Source organism: Pagrus major, chromosome 1, assembly GCF_040436345.1.
Source record: "Pagrus major chromosome 1, Pma_NU_1.0".
In the NCBI taxonomy this organism is placed as follows: domain Eukaryota; kingdom Metazoa; phylum Chordata; class Actinopteri; order Spariformes; family Sparidae; genus Pagrus; species Pagrus major.
The window spans coordinates 25,441,032-25,463,321 of record NC_133215.1 but is presented as its reverse complement, the minus strand read 5'-3'; the positions used below and the strand labels follow the sequence as shown (position 1 = coordinate 25,463,321).

Sequence of the window (22,290 nt, the reverse complement as noted above, 5' to 3'; positions counted from 1 at the left end):
GATCCCCCCTCCTGCTGTTACTCTGCACCAGACAAACAAAATCTTCAGTTATCACATTTAAATCCAGAACGGTGATTCGCACATTTCTGTCGTGTGACCATTTAAAATAAAGCAACGCTATCTGAGATATATAATCACATATTATGGCTTTAACAGAATGTGAATTGACAGCAGTTCAACCAAAGAGTGATTTTACCTTTTCACACAATTTATTTGTAGTATTTAAGGGGCCTTGCTGTAAGTATAAAGATAAGAGCAAAAATAAGGCATAATCTTTTGTAACCTTTTTTTTGTCTTTTTTTTGTTTGTTTGTTTATTTGTTGGTTTGTTTCATTAATCATCTTGAGACCCCTCAGATCTTAATTTAAGCTCACTGATGGCTCTTAATATCCAGGTTGGCAACAACTGGTTAAGAACATTTAATTGTTGAAATGTAAAAGTAGAAAATAGGGAAAATGATTTTAAATCATATAACTGCTCAGTGCTCCTCTGATTTGCTATCTTTCACTGATGTGCTTTTTGACCCAAGGTCTATGATGGCAATACACATCTCCACAAAGTATTGCCAGCTACAGTAGAAGCAAATCTATCACAGGTGGGTTTGGCCGCTTCCTGCAGAGTGAAGTCGAGCCTTGGGTGATGTTGTGCAGAAGAAACTAAAACATCTGCTCACACATGTGTTCAGAGTCTAGGGTGAGAAGAAACCGATCAAGATGAAGAAAACAGTCTAATTTTACTTCTTCTGACTTCACAGACACAAACACACACCTGTGATGGTGTGAAGAAGAAGAAGAAGAAGAGTTTGATTGGATCACCCACTGGATGAGCTTTTGTTTGACAGAAGGCCCTGGATTCTGGTGAATCTTCACACCAGAGTGATGGCAGACAATACATATTCAAGAGAATGGATGGAGGAAAGAATAACTTCAAGAGGCATTGAAGCATGCAGAAATGTTGTCTGGCTCGAGTGATAACAGAGATAAAAGAAGTATACCAGAGCTCTGATGTTGTGTTGCAGCTTACAGTGTGCTGAACCACAGTCTGTTCCTGGTGTGATCCAGTGGCCAGACACACTGGGGCACTGTAAGGGTGCTGTATGAAGACAGGAAATGCTGTAGGGCAATCCCAACATGCCAGTTTACCACTTGATCTACCTGAAGTGTGCATGCACAGACAAGCACACGCATTAAAATGTGTTTGCAACAATGTGTATGTGCAGATATGAAAGCTGCAATGCATCGACTCGGTCTTATACCCCCAACCACCTATTAATACCTGCAGCATTTACAGCAATCACATCCACACACACACACACACACACACACACACAAACACACACGGGCACACAATGTGCCGATCAGGCTGCAGTGGGAAACCAGATGTAGGTCAGGGAACAGATGGCTGCTGGATTTCTGTTTGTACCTGTTTGGACTCACGACTCTCCACTGTAAAACTGTCGGTGACCTGTGGGTGGCGATGTGTCCAGATCCCATCCACGTATTGAGGCAAGGTAACCTCCATCACAGCATGCGCAGCAACATCCTGGAGCACTGGGTAGGGAGAAGGTTTGTTAAATAAAGCTGCTGTTCACTTGTAGCACCGTCAATACACACAATGCATAGTTTAAAGGAGAAGTTCACCCAAAAAAAGGTTTCGTAGTCCACAAAACATTTCTGGAGATTCACAGCAAAACAGAGTTGTAGCATTCTCTTAAACAACTGAAGTAGATGGGGACTTGTATTAAAAAGTGAAACAACAACTGAAATAAAGCAGAAAATGGCTCCATACAGCTCATTCGGTGTAATCTAAATCTCCTGAACCCCTGAGGTCCCAAGTTGTTGGTGCTAAGTTGCAAAGCTAAAAGCGTGGAGGGTGTAAATATTGTCTTTTCAAATAAATGTGGGATCTCTAAAGACTTGGATTACACCAGATGAGCTGTGTGGAGCCATTTTATGTTTTATTTCAGTTTTGATTTATTGTTTTTTTTTTCAGTAGTTTTTAACATTTTAAAACAAGACCCCATCTACTTCAGTTGCTTAGGAGAATGATGCAACGCTGTTTTTCTGTGAAGCTCCAGAAATGTTTCGTGGACTACAAAAGTTTAGCTGACTTTCCATCGGCATGGGAATGAGTGACTTTTTTTGGTGAATTTATCCTTTAATCTATAAAAATGTGCAAAGATAGATATTAATTTGCAATACTGGCTCTCTCTCGACCTTTACACCTTTTCAAACTGGCATCTGTCTGGTTCTGACTGTACTGGTTACATTCACATTGATTTTATACGTAGTTATTGCATTTGGCTTCATCATCAAATATCCAATATTGTTTTATCTTCTTACAGGATGCTGAATTAGAGGTTGGGGTTCGGTGGTCTCCATGTGTTCCTGATGTGGGTCAGTAGATTTGTGCTGAGGTGACGTTGATAGAGAGGAGCAAACTGCTCCTTGATGTCAGCGATTTGCTATGTCCGTTCACAGAAGGAGAGCCTTCAGCAAACTAGCAGCAGTATCTGAAACATTAAAGGAAAGAACTGAAGTGCAGAAATGATGCTTCCACATGGCGCACCTTCCAATTCACCGACCATCAAAAGATGAAAGTGGCTTTTTCCTTTAATTTGTCACTTGGGTTGATGTTGAAATGCCTAAATAACAGATATTGTATGAATTAAAATGTGTGTGTGTGTGCAGTCACTTGTGGGTGGCAGACAGGACGGCAGAGAGCGGTAAGAGGAAAGGAGGAGGGCTGTGTTTGTTAATGACAGATGGTGTAACTCTGGGCACATCACTGTTAAAGAACAAGTCTGCAGTAAGGACATTGAACTTTTAGCAGTTAGCATGAGGCCATACTACCTCCCGAGGGAGTTTACACAGGTGATAGTATTCGCAGTGTATATCCCCCCCTCTGCTAACGCTGATGCAGCTTGTGACGTTCTCCACTCAGTCACAAGCTCACTGCAGACACAGCACCCACAGGCCCTCTTCCTCATCTCTGGGGACTTCAATCATGCCTCTCTGTCCTCCACCCTGCCCACATTCACACAATATGTCACCTGCCACACCAGAGATAATAAAACACTGGACTTATTTTATGCCAACAGCAAGGGGGCATACAATTCATCCTCCCTACCTCCCCTGGGAAGATCTGACCACAACCTGGTGCATCTCCTGCCTGTTTACATGCCCCTTGTTAACAGGCAACCAGTGGAAACCAGGTAAGGCTGGACTGAGGAGTCTGAAGAGGCTCTGAGGGACTGTTTTGACTCAACTGTGTGGGAAAAACTGTGCATTTCTCATGGGGACGACATCGACAGGGTCAGCTCCAGGCTCCTCAAGTCCTGTGCAGACCAGCTGTGCAGGATTGTGGAGTACCTCTTCAGTACCAAAGACCCCTCACCCAAAGGACTTCAACAGCTACAGACCAGTTGCTCACACTTCACACCTGATGAAGACCCTGGAGCAGCTGGTCCTTGTCCATCTCCACCCTCTGGTGGGTCCTTTTATGGACCCACTCCAGTTTGCCTACCAGCCTGGCACTGGAGTGGACGACGTCATCATCTTCCTCCTGGACAGATCACTGTCTCACCTGGAAGCCTGGAAGCACTGTGAGGATCATGTTCTTTGATTTCTCCAGTGCTTTCATCACCATACAGCCTGCACTTTTGGGGGACAAGCTGGAGCTCACTGGGGTGGACCAACACCTCACGTCATGGATCCTCGATCACCTCACCAACCGGCCACAGTATGTGAGGATTCGGGACTGTGTGTCGGACACAGTTGTCTGCAGTACGGGGGCCCCACAGGGAACAGTCCTGGCCCCTTTCCTGTTCACCCTGTACACTGCAGACTTCTCCCACCAATCACCCCACCGCCATCTACAAAAGTTCTCTGACAACTCTGCTATCATCGGCCTCATCAGGGACGGGGACGACAGAGCCTACAGAGAACTTATTAAGGACTTTGTGGACTGGTGCCAGCGGAACACCTCCAGCTCAACACTGGGAAGACCAAAGAGCTAGTGGTGGATTTCCGCAGGCACAGACAACCCTGCACACAGGTGAACATCCTGTGGTGGGAGAGAGCAGGATGATGGATAAGCTGTCATCGCTGCTGGTGAAGGAGTGATCCAGACTGCGAGCTACAAGTGGTATTATGAAAAAGAATGAGCCAGGGCTAGCAGGTTAGCATGCTAACTTCAGTAGATATCTCTGTAACACAGCACATAGATGTCTTTGATATAATGTCAAGACTCTTATATCTTCACATTATGTTGCTGGTTTTAGTTAATTTTTAGTTTATGTTTTCAACCAAATTTCTTACATATTGTACCTTTAATGTATCAAATAAGACATTAATATAATAATCAAGTTACAAGAAACTAACAGACATTTCCCAAACCAGCATTTTCTTGAACATGGGAGGCTTATGTAACTTTAGATGAGCTTTCAGATATTCAGATAATCACGAAAAGATAAACAGAGCACCCTGCTTCACATGACTGAATCTCAAACACCATCTCTGCAGGCTTTCCTGAGAAGTACCTGTGTTCTTTGGAGTTAAGGTGACAGGTGAGCTTCCCTCCAATTCTCTGTTGTTTCCCTGTCATCAGTTTTTATCACTCTTTCTCCACCTGTTTCTCACGTCACTTCACCGTGGCACAGATTTATGCTGGCAGTCAATACTCAAGACAAACGTGGCAATCAAGTACAATCAAGATGCTTTGTATCTGCTGATTTTCAAAATATAAAAAAGACAAATGGAAGGATGTTTAGTTCTAGCACTTCACCATTTCTCTACTCTGAACTCAGGCCACAAAATCAATGTTCTGGGAAGGATGTGACTTAAATGTCAAGTGGCACAAGCCAGAATCAGCTGTTGTAATTGAGCAAACTGATGACAGAGCTGCACAGTCGAGAGGGAAAATTGTGCGCTGCCACTGGTGAACCGCTTCTAAGAGCGATGCAGTGAAGCCTTAAACTTCTCCAAACACCACCATTGTCATCCCCATCAAAGTCTTTAAAAGTCTTCACGTCAGGGGAGAGACACACTGTCAGGATAACTGGAGCAGGGAAAGAAGGGAACAAAAGCTCTTCTCATGAAACAAGTCTGTAATACTGTGATGTGTTTCATCTTGTCTCAGGCAGTGTGTGAGTACCTGCTGCTCAGCGGCAGATATCGTGTCTGATAATGGAAGTTTGCACATGCACATGCACACAATCATGCATGTTTATAAACACCTGTATAAACAGTGCAGACATAGAGAAGCCTACTTATGACAACCTGCATGAGTGAAGGAAGCTTTGAAGCCACTTGGCCATGCACACAGGTTTCATTATCAGTATACATCTAGTTATGATTATCTTTGATTAAAACCCTTTCATACATTTCATTTTAAAAAAAACAACAAAAACAAACAAAATAAACAATCAATGGAACGAATATTTCTGAGCTTCTTTAATCATTAACAACAAGACTGAGTTGCTTTTGTGCAAGTAACCACACGCTTCTTAAATTATGAGCATCATTTAAAGTAACTATCTACATGAATTAGTCTGACATTGAGTCATTACAAGTCTCTTTTTATGGACAAGAGTAATATGAAAACTACCAAACCAAAACATCTGGCATATAAATAATATAAAACATTGTTTAAATAAAATAAAGAATGTTTATTTATATTTTTTGTCAAAGAAAGAAAGAAAGAAAGAAAAGCTAGCAATATGGCTACTGTCCAAACAAATAACAACTGCAAGACTCCCAATATGACCAAGAAACCTGGATCTCAGTGGTGTGAAATGGCAAACACCAGATTGTTTTAGGCAAGTTTTGTTACTTACTGGTCTAGTAGAAAGAATACCAGTTTAGAAGCATCTCAAGTCCTGGTGGTAGTAAGGGGAAACACATATCAGCGAGGGAACGGACTTTGACACAACATCGGTGCACTGTCCATCAAGTGAATGCCCGTCTGTTCGCTCTTGTTTCACCTCGGTTTCTATCACTCTCCCTCTTCATCTTCTTTGCGTCCTCCATCAGCAGGGTTGCGATCCTTTTGCAGTGCAGAGTTTCCATAGTTATTCCAGTTGTTACACTGTTACCTGGGGATAGTGACCTGGTCAAACAATGCCTCTTCCTGTTTTGGTTGCATAATACCAGACGTGCTTCCTTTGTAAGGAAGTTAACAGCTTTTGTTAGTCTGTTAGGTCACATATTAACCATGTATCACCTGACCTGTTGCAAATTGAGACTAAACAGATTAAATGTCATTCATTTCACTTAGAGCTGCGATTCAATGAAATGTGATTCATCTGTCAAAGGTGATCTGCCCTGTATGGGCTCTGGATCTAAGCAGCTCAAAATGTTAAAGGCCGACGAAACTCGATACATTTAACATAACTCAGGCCTGACATACGGTACATGGAGTACTACTGTGTGTCTCCAAACTGACCCACTTGCAGACATTCTCAGCCTTGCTATTAAAGCATACCGTCATTTAAAACTTGATGTGAAAAGTGAAATCGTGAACTTGGCACATTACATATGCTTCAAACATCTAAACTACAAAATGTCATCAGGACCCAAATTAATCCTTATTTCCTCCTGAAAAATAGAAAAATAAGCCTCTGATTCAAAGAAGTGTTTCAGCTCTAGGGGGAGGAAAGAGGTGAAGCACAAAAATAACAAGCAATGGCACGACTTTAGCCTTGGGATCTGAGAATCTACCGCAAATCACAGGGTCATGAAAGTCAAACTGACACTACAGAGTGATGTACGGCTTCATCTGGTGAAGGCATGTTGGCCGAGTTTCAAGTTTGAGAAGGAGCGAGTAAGCAGATCTGTCCACAGATACATCCAGACGGCTGTATGGCAACTGCACATACAGCACTGATACCAACACACATGAACACACTGCTCCTCCCCTGTTCTTCTGTTCTCCCGTGTTCCCTCTCTTCATCTGTTTCATACAGACTGGCTGCTTCACTCTGACCACACTGGCTTCAAATCTGGAGGCTCCGACCCCCACCATGAGCTGCCAGTCCTTTCTCCCTGTGAGCCTCACTGGAGCAGAGGCAGAAGGCCTCGCCTTGCCTCCCTGGTCAGTCGAATCTCCGGAGCGGTGTGAGGAACATGGAGAGAGTCTGTCTCTGTTCTGTTTGGATGACCTGGAGCCTTTATGTAAACAATGTGCAGCTGTGAGCCATGGAGGACACAGAGTGTACCTCCTGACTGAGGCTGCAACTGACTGCAAGGTAGGAATCAAGCGCCGCAACTCCGACTCCAAAACATCTGGACTGTATTGAAAACTTCTACAATTTAAAGAGCAATATGTAAGTATTGTAGTTTTAAACATTCAAAGAAAATAACTAAAATGATCAACAGAATGTTAGGACATAGCAGTGTTGAATTTGGATGAAGACATTAATTTATTGTGTTGCAGAGATATCTACTAAAGTATAATGCTAACTGGGTAGACCAACACTACCCTGGCAGTTTAGCTAGCTGCACTGCTAACTGAGCTAACTAGCTAAAAGTAACTACAGTCATGGAAAGAATATAGTTAGCTGCAGTTAGCAGTTACTCTGGTGATATGCTGCCCCTGTTTGTTGGCAGTATGAATTCAACAGGTAGCCAATTCTTACATATTGCACCTTTAACATAGTTAATTGAGCCCTTGAGAAAGTATTATTGTGATATTGAATCAATGCAATTGTTTTCCATCTACAAATCACATTCTGAATGTTTTTTTTACCATTTCTCTTTTGATTATTTGTAGTCATAAGACCTCCTATTACATGTTTGTTTGTCCAGTTGGAGTAAAACAAAAACAATTTTCTTATCAATTGGTCTCATTTAAATATGTCTAAAGTGCGATATGTGAGAGTTGGCCACCTGTTGAATTCAATTATTGAACACAATTGCGGGCAGGATATAACCAGAGTAAGAGCCAACTGCCACTAATTGTAACTGCCAGTAGCTATTTAGCTGGTTAAGCCTGCAGCGAGGGGTCCAGACTGGGAGCTCAGAGCACCAGGGGACTGTTGGTGTTTACCAAGACCGGGCAGGGCTAGCTGGTTATCATGCTAACTTCAGTAAGTGTCTGTGCAACACAATATATCGACAATATATAACATCAAAACTGTTATTTTTTCACATTCTGTTGATTATTTTAGATCATTTATTACGTTTTTTCAACTTAAATCCTTACATGCGCCTTTATGTTGGCTCAACAACTAAAAATATCTTGTATTTTACAATAAAATTAATCATTAGAGAGAAGTCAGGACAAAATAACGTATTTCTGTGTAGATTTATGTATTCTTTCATATCACATGAATCACCTTGTGAGCCCCGAACATTCATCTTGCTATGGCTTTGAGAGGACCACTAAAGTAAAAGCGCAGAAACAGGCTTATTTATTCCTCCACTGAAATCAATCCAGCATCATGCTGAAGGATTGGACACAGACAGAGCAGCTGGCAGGAATTCACAGTTTCCCTCAAGGACACTTCAGCAGGGCAGATGATTGCCAACAAAAGTGCTTGAATGCTGGTTTTCCATTCAGAGCTGTCCCGCTGCCACAAGACACACACGGAGCACACAGACATGAAGTAATAGCAGAGCGCTCAACAACACAGGCTCTTCCAAGATTTGAACCCTATTTTTTTGCTAGAGGGGGCATCTCAAGACTGTTGCGTACTTTTTCATTAACATGCATCCTGCAACCACAGCAGGCAGAGATTTAAACAAGGAGGCAGTCAGGCATTTTTTCATGCCCTGTAAATATTCATTTTCCTGCCCAAACAGATGCCGCCTTGTGTTAATCCAAGATTAGTTTATGCAGGCGGAATTTAGAGCGACTTTTTAAGAGGCACCGAGCTGAAAACTAAACTAATTACTGCTGCTATCATCATGTCACAAATGCATGTTTAGTTCTCATAGGATGAGACACACACGCACACCCACATACACACAGGTTGAAATTTCCTTGTTGAAACTACCACCCTCCGACCTCCAAGTGTACAGAAAACTTGACTGACCATAACAAAATGACTTTATCATGATGAATGATGATCTGCAAATCAACTAATAACTGGCTTTTGGCTCACCTGTGATGGTTCCAACAGATACAAAGGGAGCGTTGATTTGATGTAATTCTCCTTTTGGCCACTAGGAGGAGCTCAGACCTTCACTAAATGTGCTGAAGAAGAAGATGGTTCAGTTTGAGAAAGTCACACAGACCTGTGAACATGCATCCAGACATAACCAGGTTCAGGTTGCGACTGCAAAACGAAAAATCTGTCTGAAAAGTTCAGGTGCATTCCTAAATGTTCGACTGGTTCACTCCAACTGCTTTGCCCACTCTTTCCTCTTCTCTTCCCAGACTGAGGCCAGACTCACAGAGGAGCACATGAGAAGGGAATTTGAGAGTCTTCACCAGTTTTTGAGGGAGGAGGAAGCGGCCAGGCTTCTTGCTCTCAGGGTGAAACAGGAGGAGAAGAAGAGAGGGGCAGAGGAGAGGATAGACAGAATGAATCAGGTGATAAAGTCTCTGGAAGAGAAGATCCAGCTGACTGAAGAGGAGCTCGATGCAGGAGGAGATGGAGTTAAATACTTAGAGGTAACATCAATGAGTCAATGAATGGGAATAGGTGTCTGTGTTTAAAACACTAACCATAGAAATTCTTTATTTACAGCGCTACCAGGACACGATGAACAGGTATGTCTGGATATTATTCACATATAAACACATATATGTGCAAATACAACTGTCTAACTGTCTGCATGTTTATATTTGTCTGCTGCAGTACGTGGACAGATAGCAGGGAGCCACAGACGGTTTGCAGTCCTCTAATAGATGTAGCCAAACACCTGGGTAACCTCCAGTATGCCGTGTGGGAGAAGATGAAACACATCGCCCCGTACAGTCAGTCTCCTACACTTCCTGTTCTCTTCCTCCCTGCTCCCTCTTTCAGTCCCTCTGACCTACTTTTTGTATCTTCCAGCTCCAGTGACCCTGGATCCCAGGACAGCTGGCCAGTCTCTGAGAGTATCCTCTGAGTTAAACACTGTCCATATCAACCGTGGAGCCTCACAGGACGTTGCACTTCCAGCAAACCCTGAACGTTTCCCTTATTCCTGCATCCTGGCGAGGGAGGGCTTTGACTCAGGAGTGCACTGTTGGGATATTGAGGTATTCACATACTAGCATAACAACGAGCTATAATTATTGGGTAATATTGGCTTCGAATTAATTGCAGTTTAAAGATAAAATGTGTCAAATTTCTTTATTAAAATGTTGAAAACACAGAGAAGGAAGGAAGTAAAACTTTAATACTTAATCTCTTCTTTGACAATGAAGACAACAACTCCCATGATCCCACGTAACTTATGTCTACTTAGAGAGACCCCTAGGGGCAGAAAACACTTAGTTAATATCTGGTGTGTTGAATATAGCCTATGAGACATAACAAATAAGATTAACTAACTATCTCCATCTGCTGGACAAACTAATTAATGGTGATGACGATGACGATGACGATGACGATGACGATGACCTCAAACCTAGTTTGTCATTTCTATACTGCAACTTCTTGTTACTTATTGGCCTACGTACACTTGGATGCTAATGTATCTGCAAGCTAATATCGGACAACACATCGATCTAGCTCTATTGACCCTATTCACACGGCGGCCAGTATCCTCTGATGTTGTGCTCACAATGGGGAGCTTCCCGTCCTGAGCGCAATGTCAGAGGAAAATGGCCGCTGGGTGACTATGGTCAATTGCTCCATTAAGGGGCCAGAATACTGCATCAAAACTGCTTATCTGATGGACAGCCTCATTTATCCAGCATCAAATGGAAGCATATAAATTGTCTAATCTTTGTCCCTATTGATTTCAACAGGTTGGTGACACCAATAACTGGACAGTTGGTGTGGCTGCTCAGTCAGTGTCCAGAGGGACATTGTTTGAGGCCTGTCCAGAGGCAGGACTCTGGTGTATCAGCCTGCAAGATGGCGAGTACCGAGCTCTGACCACTCCCGCTAAAGCCATAGATCTCGACAACTCACACCGACTTAGCAGAGTCCGTGTGAGGCTGGACTGGGATGTAGGGACGCTGGAATTCATCGACATTGATACTGAAACACATCTTTTTACTTTTAGACATAACTTTACTGAGAAAATGTACCCATACTTTGAGAGTCTAGCGTTCTGTGGGGGCCTTTCTGTGTCGGCACAGAAAGTGAATGTCAGTGTGGGGTCAGATTGCATCTCTGTGGGAGACACTGATATCACTGAAGAGGATCAGACGATAAAAAGTGAATCTTGCACTGAGGGAGACATTAACACTGCATCGACTAACAGCAACAGCAAGATGTCCGAGCGCAGACATCTGACTGAAAACAAAAACTCAACAATTTGTTCTGTGAGAGAGGACAAGGCAACCAAACATCAGAGACGAGCCATGAAGGATCAGCTCATTAAAACAAAACCCACTGGAAGTCAAAAGACAAAAGACAACAGACCTGCTGCCAAAAAACAGAGCAGCAAGTTCAACACCAACTACCATGTCTCACTGAACAGAGCTCTAAACTAGGGATGCACCATATGGTTTTTTTTCAGTCAGTATGATTATTTAAAAGAAGTTCATAACCTGTAGTTTATTCGCACCTGAGGGTAAGAAAGGCTAAAGTGTAGTGAGCAAAGATGGATGATTTAATATCCATTGCTTGATAATTTATATGGCCAATATATATTGTGCGTCATTACTCTAAACAACAGCAATAATCAATCTGGCAATCAATCACAAACAATCCAAATGAATGATTTTAATCATCTGGTTTGTTATACTTGTGATAGGCCTAAATAACACGAACCTTAAAGTCATAATAACTTAAAAGGCCATCTTTTACATTTATACAACCTGTTTTTAGTTTTAAGTCATGCTAGTGGCAGGCTAGCCACTGAAATATCTCAACAACTATTGGATAAATTGTCATGAAGATTTTCACAGACGTTCATGGTCCCCAGAGGATGAATCCTGATGACTTTTCCTCTAGTCCTGAGGTGTGTTGGGTTTAGAATGAAATGTCTCAACTAGCCTATTGGATAATTTGCCATGTTATTTGAGATATTCATGTTTTCAGGAAGAACTGTAATTATTTTGGTGATCCCTTGACTTTACATTTAGCATCATCAGGTCGATATTTAAAGCAGCATTATGTAACTTTTTGACCTTAAAATAACAGCTATAAAGTCATTTCGAAGGTACAGTGTCTTGTAACAGGGTGAATGGTGTCTCTATCACTTGTTTCTGCACTATCTAACTTCAGTGAGAGGTTAGGGTCACAGCGTTACATACATGTTTACTTCAACATACAAGTTTTCAACACATAACATTGTTACGATGTAATCAGTTTTGTTTGTAGTTAGCACTTACATTACATCTCACAAACTGTTACAGACCTGGGATTTGCATTTACGACAGTGGCGTTACACTCAGAAACTGTGGGGGGCGCCAAATCGCACAACATGTCAATTTCTATATAATGTTGCTTTAAATTTGTCCAACGCTTCATGTTTAATGCCAATTAGCAAATGTCAGCATTCTCACACACTAAACCAAATAGGTGAACATAGTTAATATTGTAAACATCAACATGCTAAAATTGTCATTGTGAGCATGTTAGCATACTGAGGTTAGCATTTAGCTCAAAACATTGCTGTCTAAGTACAGTTGCCAAAATAGATGTACTCTTTGTTTTGTTGATATATTTTAGATTTGAATTTACTGCATTTTGTTTCTAAGGAGTAAGATGAAAATATATATTTGCTGTGTGTTTTTAAAAAGATATTTAAAAGGTACAGATACATCCTCTGAAATTGTACTATAGCCCAACAACAGAGGCTAAGAGCTCGTGTTTGGCATAGTTTCAGCTCCATTTGTCCTGTTTTTGTTTTTTTAAAGTGAAGATTATTATTGTGGTCTACTGTTTAAATGTCAGCAACTGCCATGGGCCTTTCTTTGATTAAAGTAGACATATTATGCTTTTTTGATTTCCTTTTTTTTTTTCAGTGTGTTTTAAAGGCTCTTGTGCATCCACACCAACAGAAGCTCCTCTCTCCCACAGAAAACACTCGTCAGTAGTCCGGCCTTTAATTCTGTGACTTCGTGACATCACACTATGTCACCATGTCAGACATTCGCATAATTTATCCCTCCTGGCTAGTTTGGCATGTAAGAATTTATTTAGCACAGCTGCTCTGTTGTTATTAGTGATGCTGGCTCAGGCATGTGTGAGCTAACCAATCAGAGTAGACTGCGTATTCAGGAAGTGGGGCCTTAAAGAGACAGAAGCTAAAACAGAGCTTTTCACAAGGTGGACAGTCTCCTTTAAAAGATTTTTGTTGGATATGGAATAACACTGAAAAAATGTAAGGTACATTTGATTTAAAAAAATACAAAAAGTTTATTATTGCAAAAAACAGCAATATAAAAAATGTCCACATCAGTATTCAGAGAGATGTAGTTGTTACGAAGTCTGTTTTCTTTTATCTTTCTTTCCCCTTCGAAACACACACACTACCCTCTACAACAGTCTGTATCTTCTCAGCCTCCTCCTGTCTCATAGACATGCTCTCCCCTCCATGATGGCACTAGATAGTTCATCAGTAACAGCCTCGTAACGCCCGGCTCGACTGTTCAGAAAATAAATCTTTTCACTCGAGTCTTGTGGCTTGTATCCTTCCCTCTGCAGTCGTGTCTTCTGGATTTTGAAGGTGCCTGAGGACAAAAGTGGAAAATGAAGTTCATGTGTGACTTTTTTCATGTGTATGGGTTTGCACGTCCTTGCATCAGTGTCTCACCTGTAGTGTCGACAGATGGCATGAGCCGGAGGAAGACGGGCTGCGCGTAGGAAGGCAGGGCTTTCTGTACAGCAGTCAAGACCGCATCGAGGTCAAACTGGCCTCCTGCATGAGCGACTGCTGCCATACCGGCCTTTCCCTCCACACCTGCACACACACAGACAGGTGAGGTAATGAACAGACTATACTATGATGTAACACCCTCATTAAGCCCTTAATCTTTTTTTTCCCATCCCGTCTCGTCTGATTTCTACCTGGTACTGATACTCCATAGACAGCTACATCGGTGTGTCCCAGCAGGCCGCTGAGGACTCCCTCCACCTCTGTGGTGGAAACGTTCTCCCCTCGCCATCGAAACGTGTCGCCGCTGCGGTCCCTGAAATAAATGTAGCCATATTCATCCATCACCAACACGTCACCTGAGAGACAGACAGGGACAGACAGAGAGGGAAATAATAATAAAAATCATCATCATCATCATCCCTGGAGGGGATCATAGATTAGAAGTAGTAATGATGAGTCACCAGTACATTTTTGACTTTGATATGATATGATGGTGATTCATAACAGTTAAAGAATCTTTGTGTAAATGTCGCAATTGTGGACTTAGGAAACATAACATCTCCTGTGCAATGTCCTCAGTATGTCTGTGGGTACTACTGTCTTCTGTGTTTCTGAAGTGTCTCTGTGAGTTAGGCAGTTCACTTCAAGGGAAAAATAAACTCATCTCTATTAATCATCATTAATGGGTTTTTTTGGGGTTTTTTTTTATCACTCATAGGGAGCTGGAACCTATCCCAGAATGCACTGAATGTAAGGTGTGAAACACTATGAACAGGTTCCCAGCACGTCACCACAGACAGTGAATCATTTAATTGCAATTTAAAGTCCCCAGTCCAGCTGTCTTATACTGTTTGTCTTCAGACTGCGGGAGGAAACATGTATGAACCCAGACAGTCAAACCTCATTATTGTGACTGTGACTGAGTGAAACATACCTGAGACATAAGCAGAGTCTCCCATCTTAAAGACATTGTGAACTATTTTCTTGTTGGTGGAATCCTGATCGACGTAGCCGTCGAATCTCCTGAGAGGATCGGTGTGATTTATGCGACCCACTAACATACCTGGCTCACCTGCAGAGAGAGAGAGATGAGAGAAGAGAATATAAATTATTTCGATTCATTTACAACATTTGATTATACCTGAAGTTAAGGGAAAAGACCACACCACTCTCCTTCACAGACCTATAAAGGTGAGTCTCACCCCTTTCTCTCAACTTGTTCTCACAACTCTCCCCCACAAACCCCTGTTAATCCACTCTCTCCCCTCTGGTGACTCAGCAGTGAACACTTCAGCCTCACAGCTGATTTGAACCCCATTCATCCCAGGTCCTTTCCCCAGTACCCAAAAGTCATACTTGAGTAAAAGTAAAGTATTAAAATTTTACTTTGGTAAAGATGAAAGTCCCCCATACAAATAATATTTTAGTTAAAGTCTTAGAGCACCTGATATTAAATGTGAAATGAAACACATACTGCCTATAGCAGAAATACTGTCATCGTCATTGGAGAAGAAAGCAGGTATTTTGGATTAAAAGCAGCGGACATTGAGATCATCACGGCCCACAGTGTCTTTCCACCATCCAATCTGACCAGCTGGACCGCCCCAGGGTAGAAGAGAGTTTGAATAAGAGCCATGCTAATCCAGCTTAGTTTAAGGCTGCTCCTGGTTAATGTCCAGTCACAGGAAAAGGAAATGGAAAGAAATGGGACTCAGACTGGCAAAACAACGTGAAATCAGAGCATTTTGTGCTTATAACACAACACTGTGGGACTCTGTGTTTATAACATCGATGCTTGGTGCTCACACACAAAGTTGACTAACAGTGCATGAAGGATTTTACAAACTTTCATTTATCATGCAACCCTGTGTTGTATAATGATGAATATAATACCTTGTACCTTGTTAATAAAATGGCTTTACATATTTACATGTATGTATCCCAGAGGTCGACCGATTATCAAATCCGATATTCAGCATTTTTTTGATAATCAGAATCAGAATGGGTTTCATTTTTGCCCATACCTAGAACAAACTGAGCCTCCAATTCGGATCAGGGACTAACACTTCTTCTCATTCCCTTCAGAAGATTTATCCTCACCCGTAGTCTCGACCTCCTTGTTGCTAGATGCTCCAGCGACACCGCAACTCTGTTCATCCCTCTGCTCGACCACCAATCATCCAACTGAACATGACCTTCATCCTGCCTATCCCCAATCCTTGAGCCACTCCAAATAAAACTACTTTTATGCTTACAACTGAATATTCAATAAGAAAGACCACCATCTTTGTTAGTGAATATCCTGTAGTGACTTTGTGTGTGAGTGTGTGTTCTCACCAGGCTGACAGGGTATACAAAGTCCCTTTGAATCCCTGAGCAGCTCTCCGTTCTCCTCCTGCATCCTGACCAGTCTGATGGGGTAAAAGCTGGGCAGGATGCGACTGTTGAAGCCACACGCCCCCACCTGGACATGAAAGACAAGTACATGAGGCAGGATACACTTTGGAAAATGCTTCACTCTACCTTGAAGTCATTAAAAGCAACACGCACCTTTCCATCTATGTTGATCAGGCTGCAGTTGCACTCGGTGGCGCCATAAAATTCCCCGACTCGTCGTATTCTGAATCTCCGGACAAACTCTTCCCACACTGAGGAACGGAGGCCGTTACCCAAAGCAACACGCACCTGGTGATGTGCTTCAGACGAGCGGACCGGCTGGGCCAACAGGTAACGACAGACCTCACCTATGTATAGAATCACCTGGACACACAGACAGAAGTGTTTTTCAGTATTGGTTGAAAAGAAGCAGTGGGACAACTGTCTGCAGCCGGACACTCGTCACTGTTTGGTGGCAGTGTGTACTCACGGTGCACTTGTGTTTGACACAGTCATCCCAAAATCGAGTAGCTGAGAACTTCCTCCTGATGACAACGGTCAAACCAAAGAGCAAACACTGGCCTACACCCATGACGGTACCTGCAAACATTCATATCTTCAGTATGTACATGCAGACAACTACTATACAACTACATCACTACAGCAATGAGGATGTGTTAATGGGATGAGTGTGATGATATTTTCAGTAATAACAGCAACAGCATTACATGTTCTGTTTAAAACTGTTGCTGTAATGTTATTATGATCATTATATGAACAATTTGGTATACAAAGAAATGTGTTTTTAAGACAGTGTTGACATGATATGTGTAGTGTGGCAGTCAACCGATGGTGTTGTTTTAAAGGCCAATATAAAAACAATAGTTTGGAGCAGCAAACAGCCAAAAATTGATAAATTGGAAGTATACATTTAAGTCAAAGTTAAAAAATATATATAGCTTATTACATATATCAGTCTGGAACAGGACATCAAACTAAACATCAAACATTTAGATGAGAGGTATTTTATTTGTTGACCTATTATTATTGTCTGCATCCTCTCCAGAAAGGCTCCTCCTCCGCTTTCTTAACATTTGCTCCCTTGAAACAATGAAGGGGGTTGCGTTAGCCACTATTGGTAACAGTCGGCATCAATAGCAGCTGATAACTGTATCAGTACCAATACTGATAGGTTGTACAACTTTCTATCATGCCAGTTGATTGGTCAAACTGATTAACTGGTCGACCTCTGATGTAGTGACGTAAATCTGTCACTGAATATACAACTATATGTCTTGTTAAAGAAAGGGGGGGAAAAGACGTGCAAATGGAGTGAGGCCTACCTGCTGAGTGATACAGGGGAAGGCAGTTGTAGAGGATGTCATCATTACACAGCCCAAAGGAGTGGAAACCAAAAGAGGCGATGCGATAATACCTGACAAGAAAGACCCATCAACACCAGATCTCAGCACAAAATCCTCCATAGGTTGATAAAATCGTTAATTAATTTACAACATTTGTAGCACTCACAGCGATCATCTGACAATGAAAAATTAGATACAGGGTTGCAAAAATAGTTTCTGTCAAGATATTATGTTCCCTCTATTGACTGAACAAGACATTGTTCTCACCGGCTGTGCACAACTACAGCTGCCTTTGGCATTCCTGTTGTTCCAGAAGTGTAGATGTAGAAAAGTCTGTCTGCATGGTGAGACAGGAGAAGATGGGAATTAGGAGCAGAATTTTTGAAGGGAATGTACGGTATTCTTTTTCACCGTCAGGCTTTGTCTTTTGTTTATCTGCCAATGTTTCACGTGTGATATGCACCCCGACACCTCCACCATTCCTTTACAGGTTTCTGTCTCTGCCCCCAAACCCTCTGGATGTCTGACAGGCTGTGCAAGCAAAGACTTGAAGGGTAATAACTTAGGTATGCCATGTGATAACAAAGATAAAAATAAAATAATACAGGGAAGCAAATCAGTAAGAGAACAGTTAACGCACAAATATATCCGCTAATAACTCAGTTTAGAAGTTTACAGTGAAACTCAAATGTATAATATCAAATAAAAACAAATCTTTGTATCTTTCACAATGAGTTGATGATTTGTTCGACAGTGGTGTGTGTGGTCATGTGCATGCACTATCAAGTGGATAAAATTTTATAAGTAGACCAAAGAGAGTGAATCAAGGCAGCGAGCTGTTCGCTCTGGCAGGCAAAGACTTGCTGAGGAAAAGACGGTGTTGCAATCCAAACTTTGTGATATGTAACATAAGCGCATGATATGACAACAGAGTCATACCCAAAACCCCCATCCACAAACAGTCTACAGGGCCTCACCATTGAATTCCTTCCTGGTTGTGTAGTCTGGTGGGTGTTTGGGTGAACGGTCCAGCAGGACGTCCAGGTTCTGAACTCGGAGGCCGTCGAGCTTCTCGTCATCGTCCCGCTCTCCACTGCTGAACAAAACCATGTCGGGCTGCAGAGAGCTGCTCACCTCTGACAACGCTGGGACAAACTCAAAAGTGTTAGAAATGCAGAAGAAGCAAACGCATTTTTGCAATAGCAGAGCTTTAAACTTGCAGCCTGATTTAAAGGGTAACTCCACCAATTTTACACATAAAAGTGTGTTTGCAGGTCTTGCGGACTGTGCTGCATATGTGAAAAAAGTAGTATAAAGTACTTCAATGTGTAAAATTGTTGGAGTTACCCTTTAATTATCTATCCACAATATCTCTATATTCTGCAATGTGCTCCTACCTTCTCTCATCTCTGTCCCGAACACCATTGCCCGTGCACCAGACACACTGACACAGTGCAGCAGGGATTGCTGTCGGAGGTTGTAGTTGATGAGCGCAGCCTCTACGCCGATCGTAGCCAGACCCAGCCACAGAGCCACCACTAAAGGCTCGCTCTCCATGTACAAGGCCACCACGTCTCCCTCAGCCCACCCCTGTGCCAGCGCCCAGTGAGCCACAGCATGGCATCGCTCCTGCAGCTCCCCGAAACTCCAAACCTGGAATCAAATGAAAATGGAAAGGCGGTGAGTTTTGACAACACTACTAGTGATTTATTTGTAATCTCCAGTGAGTCCTCACCTCTCCTGTAGCCTCATAGATCAAAGCAGGTTTGTCTGGGTGCTTTGTCACCATCTGGGCAAACAGGGCAGGGATGGTGCTTCTATTTCGCAGATTACGGTACATGGAAACCCTCACTCGCAGGATAACAACCAGACACCTTTTAGACAGAGAGGAGCAGAAAAAGTACGAGAGCCAAGAATGAATTATCTTGTTATCTGGAGAAAACATAATGAGATGATAAACCCATTATCACAAGAAAACAATAGTTCATTTCTTCTTATACGATTATTTAATTACACTTAGAAAAAGAAAATTTAAAAAGCAAATTTAAAATGTAAAATGATACATTGAAAATGTAAAGTGAGTATGTTAAAAAAAAAGTTACATTTAGAACGCAAAAGCTTAAATTGAAATGCTCAAACTGAAAGCTTAAATTGTAGAGATGAAACTGAAAATGGCAATGGACATAAGACAAGGGAAACTCAGATATGTTACTCAAAATGGGATACAGAAAATCTTAAATACCCCCACCGCCCCTTTACCGAAGTATGTTTCCCACAGCAAAACGTAGCCATTTCCATGACGGCTTGCATCATCAATCTTTAGTAACTTTCAGCTGCTTGGAAATAAATCTTCCCTGTCTTCAGCGGGCGTGGGCGTGAAACATTTATCTGAGTACTCATGACAACCTGCTGAAATAACTACACCATAAATTTGTTGGTAAAAATCCAAGCTGAGGGTTAGTCAACATGTGTCTGTAGGCTACTGTATGTGGAGATGAAGTGGGAGCACAGTGGGACAGGCTTGCAAGTCTCACAGCAAAGTGGATGGCCTTAACTGTATTGTTTTTCCATATCTGTTGTGTGTTGAGGTTTAATGATACTGACCACTGGAAGCTGTACACTTAACCACACTGTGAATGTAAGATTGAAAAATAAGCAAAAGCTGTAACATATCAGTTTCATACTCTCTATTGGAAATATGTTAATTGAACCATCTCTATAAAAAATAAATATAAATATTTCTGTATCTTTGACATTGTAATTGATAATTATAATAAGTCATTATATTAAGTTTTCTAATGATAAATTGAACACAGGTGATCTCGAGATAACAGTATTTAAAAATGTATTGCAAGCAGGCCGATCTCGGCTTCCATAGAAAAGGGTGGAATCAAGTAAAATAAAAAAAAATAAAAAACAGGAATGGAGAAGACAGCATGGATGATGAGTTCGTGTCAAACATGACGCACGTGCACACAAACTACTCACATCAGGTCTCTTTTGATGGTGCGTAAAGCGACATGTATGAACTTCCAGGATCCCCCCCAGACCACGCAGACCACCAGCCCTGCCAACAGGCTGCCGAGCCAGGGGAGGGAGAGCAGCCCTACCGCCCCAAACACACCGAGGCACACCATGACACCAGTCATCACATTCATGGTGCTGTCTGTGGGGACACAAACAGTGACTTCATGCACAAAAACAATCATAATAACACAGAATTACGGTTTGAAAGAGGAGCCTTACCTGTCCAGGAATTTCAATCCAGATCCAACCAATAAAAAATAAGATCAAATAGAAAGCAGCAACGGGCTCTGAAGCTTTCCTCCACAGGTCCGAAGAAGTGTCAGTAAAGTTTGTAGGATCCACAGTGTGAGCAGCAGCTCGTAGGAGCCGTCAGGGGTAAAAATGCGTGATGGTGATGAGCAGCAGCAGAGTCAACTGAGAGCAGCGCAGGTTACAACTCATAAACTCTGCGTCACTGCAGCACCGTGTGAGTCATTACCCCGCGAGGACAACATGTCACGTCACATTTACACATTTATGAATTTGAATTTTATTTCAGAGTTACACTGAGAAGGCGTAGTGAGGCCTACGTTTTGTCAAAGAAGGCAAAAACTAGAAATAAAATGTTCTCTATTAGTTTTTTTTTTTTTTTAAAGTTACATCCTAACTTATAAGATGTAACAAGCCAAATTATATGTCAAATTAGACAAAAACTATACATAAGAGTAAACAGTTATACCCTCATTATAAACTGTAAGACACCTAAATCATGCTGTAATTAAAAAACACACATGTTGCCTTATTAGACCTAAAATGTACCACACATAGACACCGTTATACTGAACTACACTCACATTACAAACCAAATAGGAGATCCAAATACACTATCATGTACTATTTTAAAAGATCACACCATAATAAATTAAATGCAATGATGATTTATATGAATTAGATGCTATTTTACCCTTTCTACCAACTAATACATTAGACTCACTGAATGCCATGATCCTAGAGTGGCTTAGTTAGACAACATAGGCTGTAATTTGACAAAAGTAATGCCTTATTGATAATGGTCAGACAAAACACAGAGCTCAGAGGACAATGCGTTTTTTTTTTCTCCCATACTTTCACTTTATTACAGGGGAATTTGTTGCTAATTACAACCTTACAACACTTGTTAGACTTCCTCAGAGGTTAATATGTGACACATTGCAAGAAAACCACCAGGACAATAACCAAGTTGGTAGTTCAGCATTGGCTTGTAGCAAGAGCAGTCCACAGCAATGAGAGAGGGTTGTTTTTATTTTTATTTATACAGTTTAAAGTTACAGGGACAACGCCTAGTGATAACATCTCTGTAAATGTGCCAGTTTAGCCAGCCTGACTAATTTTCAACTGCAGTCCCTGGGTAGTTGAAATAACAGTGATGGTAGACACATAAGTTGCATTGAAACGGAACAGCAATACTGTACATCTAGCAAAGCACAGAAAGCAAGGAAAACAATATATATACAAGAGAACATAAAACAAAGCATGGTTCAGTTACAGATGCTGTTGTAGCAGACAGTTTGCTCATTAAGCCCCAGCAAAACTCTATAGCAGTCCACAAACCACTG

The 22,290-nt window shown here is 41.8% G+C and overlaps 2 protein-coding genes across 2 annotated transcripts; one reads left to right on the top strand and one right to left on the bottom strand.

Annotated features, from left to right (window-relative positions):
- Nucleotides 1–1,476: 1,476 nt before the first annotated feature.
- LOC140998748 (E3 ubiquitin-protein ligase TRIM7-like) lies at nucleotides 1,477–11,595 on the top strand. Its single transcript, XM_073469153.1, has 8 exons — nucleotides 1,477–1,554; nucleotides 6,965–7,246; nucleotides 9,169–9,264; nucleotides 9,379–9,615; nucleotides 9,692–9,714; nucleotides 9,803–9,921; nucleotides 10,001–10,188; nucleotides 10,903–11,595. Exons 1-8 carry the CDS (start codon nucleotides 1,477–1,479, stop codon nucleotides 11,593–11,595), a joined length of 1,716 nt encoding a protein of 571 aa, XP_073325254.1.
- A 1,795-nt stretch (nucleotides 11,596–13,390) lies between these two features.
- LOC140997579 (long-chain fatty acid transport protein 1-like) lies at nucleotides 13,391–21,111 on the bottom strand. The gene is made up of 14 exons (XM_073467529.1): nucleotides 20,915–21,111; nucleotides 20,657–20,834; nucleotides 19,404–19,542; nucleotides 19,066–19,321; nucleotides 18,646–18,813; nucleotides 17,936–18,005; nucleotides 17,648–17,739; nucleotides 16,795–16,904; nucleotides 16,479–16,688; nucleotides 16,266–16,392; nucleotides 14,863–15,000; nucleotides 14,120–14,284; nucleotides 13,866–14,012; nucleotides 13,391–13,782 (listed from the first exon to the last, which is right to left on the bottom strand). The coding sequence occupies exons 2-14, from the start codon at nucleotides 20,824–20,826 to the stop codon at nucleotides 13,625–13,627; spliced, it is 1,950 nt and encodes a 649-aa protein (XP_073323630.1). The 5' UTR covers nucleotides 20,827–20,834; nucleotides 20,915–21,111; the 3' UTR covers nucleotides 13,391–13,624.
- Nucleotides 21,112–22,290: the final 1,179 nt, after the last annotated feature.

Coding starts and splice junctions, on each gene's coding strand:
- LOC140997579 (XM_073467529.1), bottom strand. CDS start 20,826: ATGAATGTGATGACTGGTGTCATGGTGTGCCTCGGTGTGTTTGGGGCG. Junction 18,814..19,065: donor CGGGACAGAGATGAGAGAAG/GTAGGAGCACAT, acceptor AGTTTGTCCCAG/CGTTGTCAGAGGTGAGCAGC. Junction 18,006..18,645: donor AACCAGGAAGGAATTCAATG/GTGAGGCCCTGT, acceptor CTCACCATGCAG/ACAGACTTTTCTACATCTAC.
- LOC140998748 (XM_073469153.1), top strand. CDS start 1,477: ATGTGTCCAGATCCCATCCACGTATTGAGGCAAGGTAACCTCCATCAC. Junction 9,265..9,378: donor ATGCATCCAGACATAACCAG/GTTCAGGTTGCG, acceptor TTCTCTTCCCAG/ACTGAGGCCAGACTCACAGA. Junction 9,616..9,691: donor ATGGAGTTAAATACTTAGAG/GTAACATCAATG, acceptor CTTTATTTACAG/CGCTACCAGGACACGATGAA.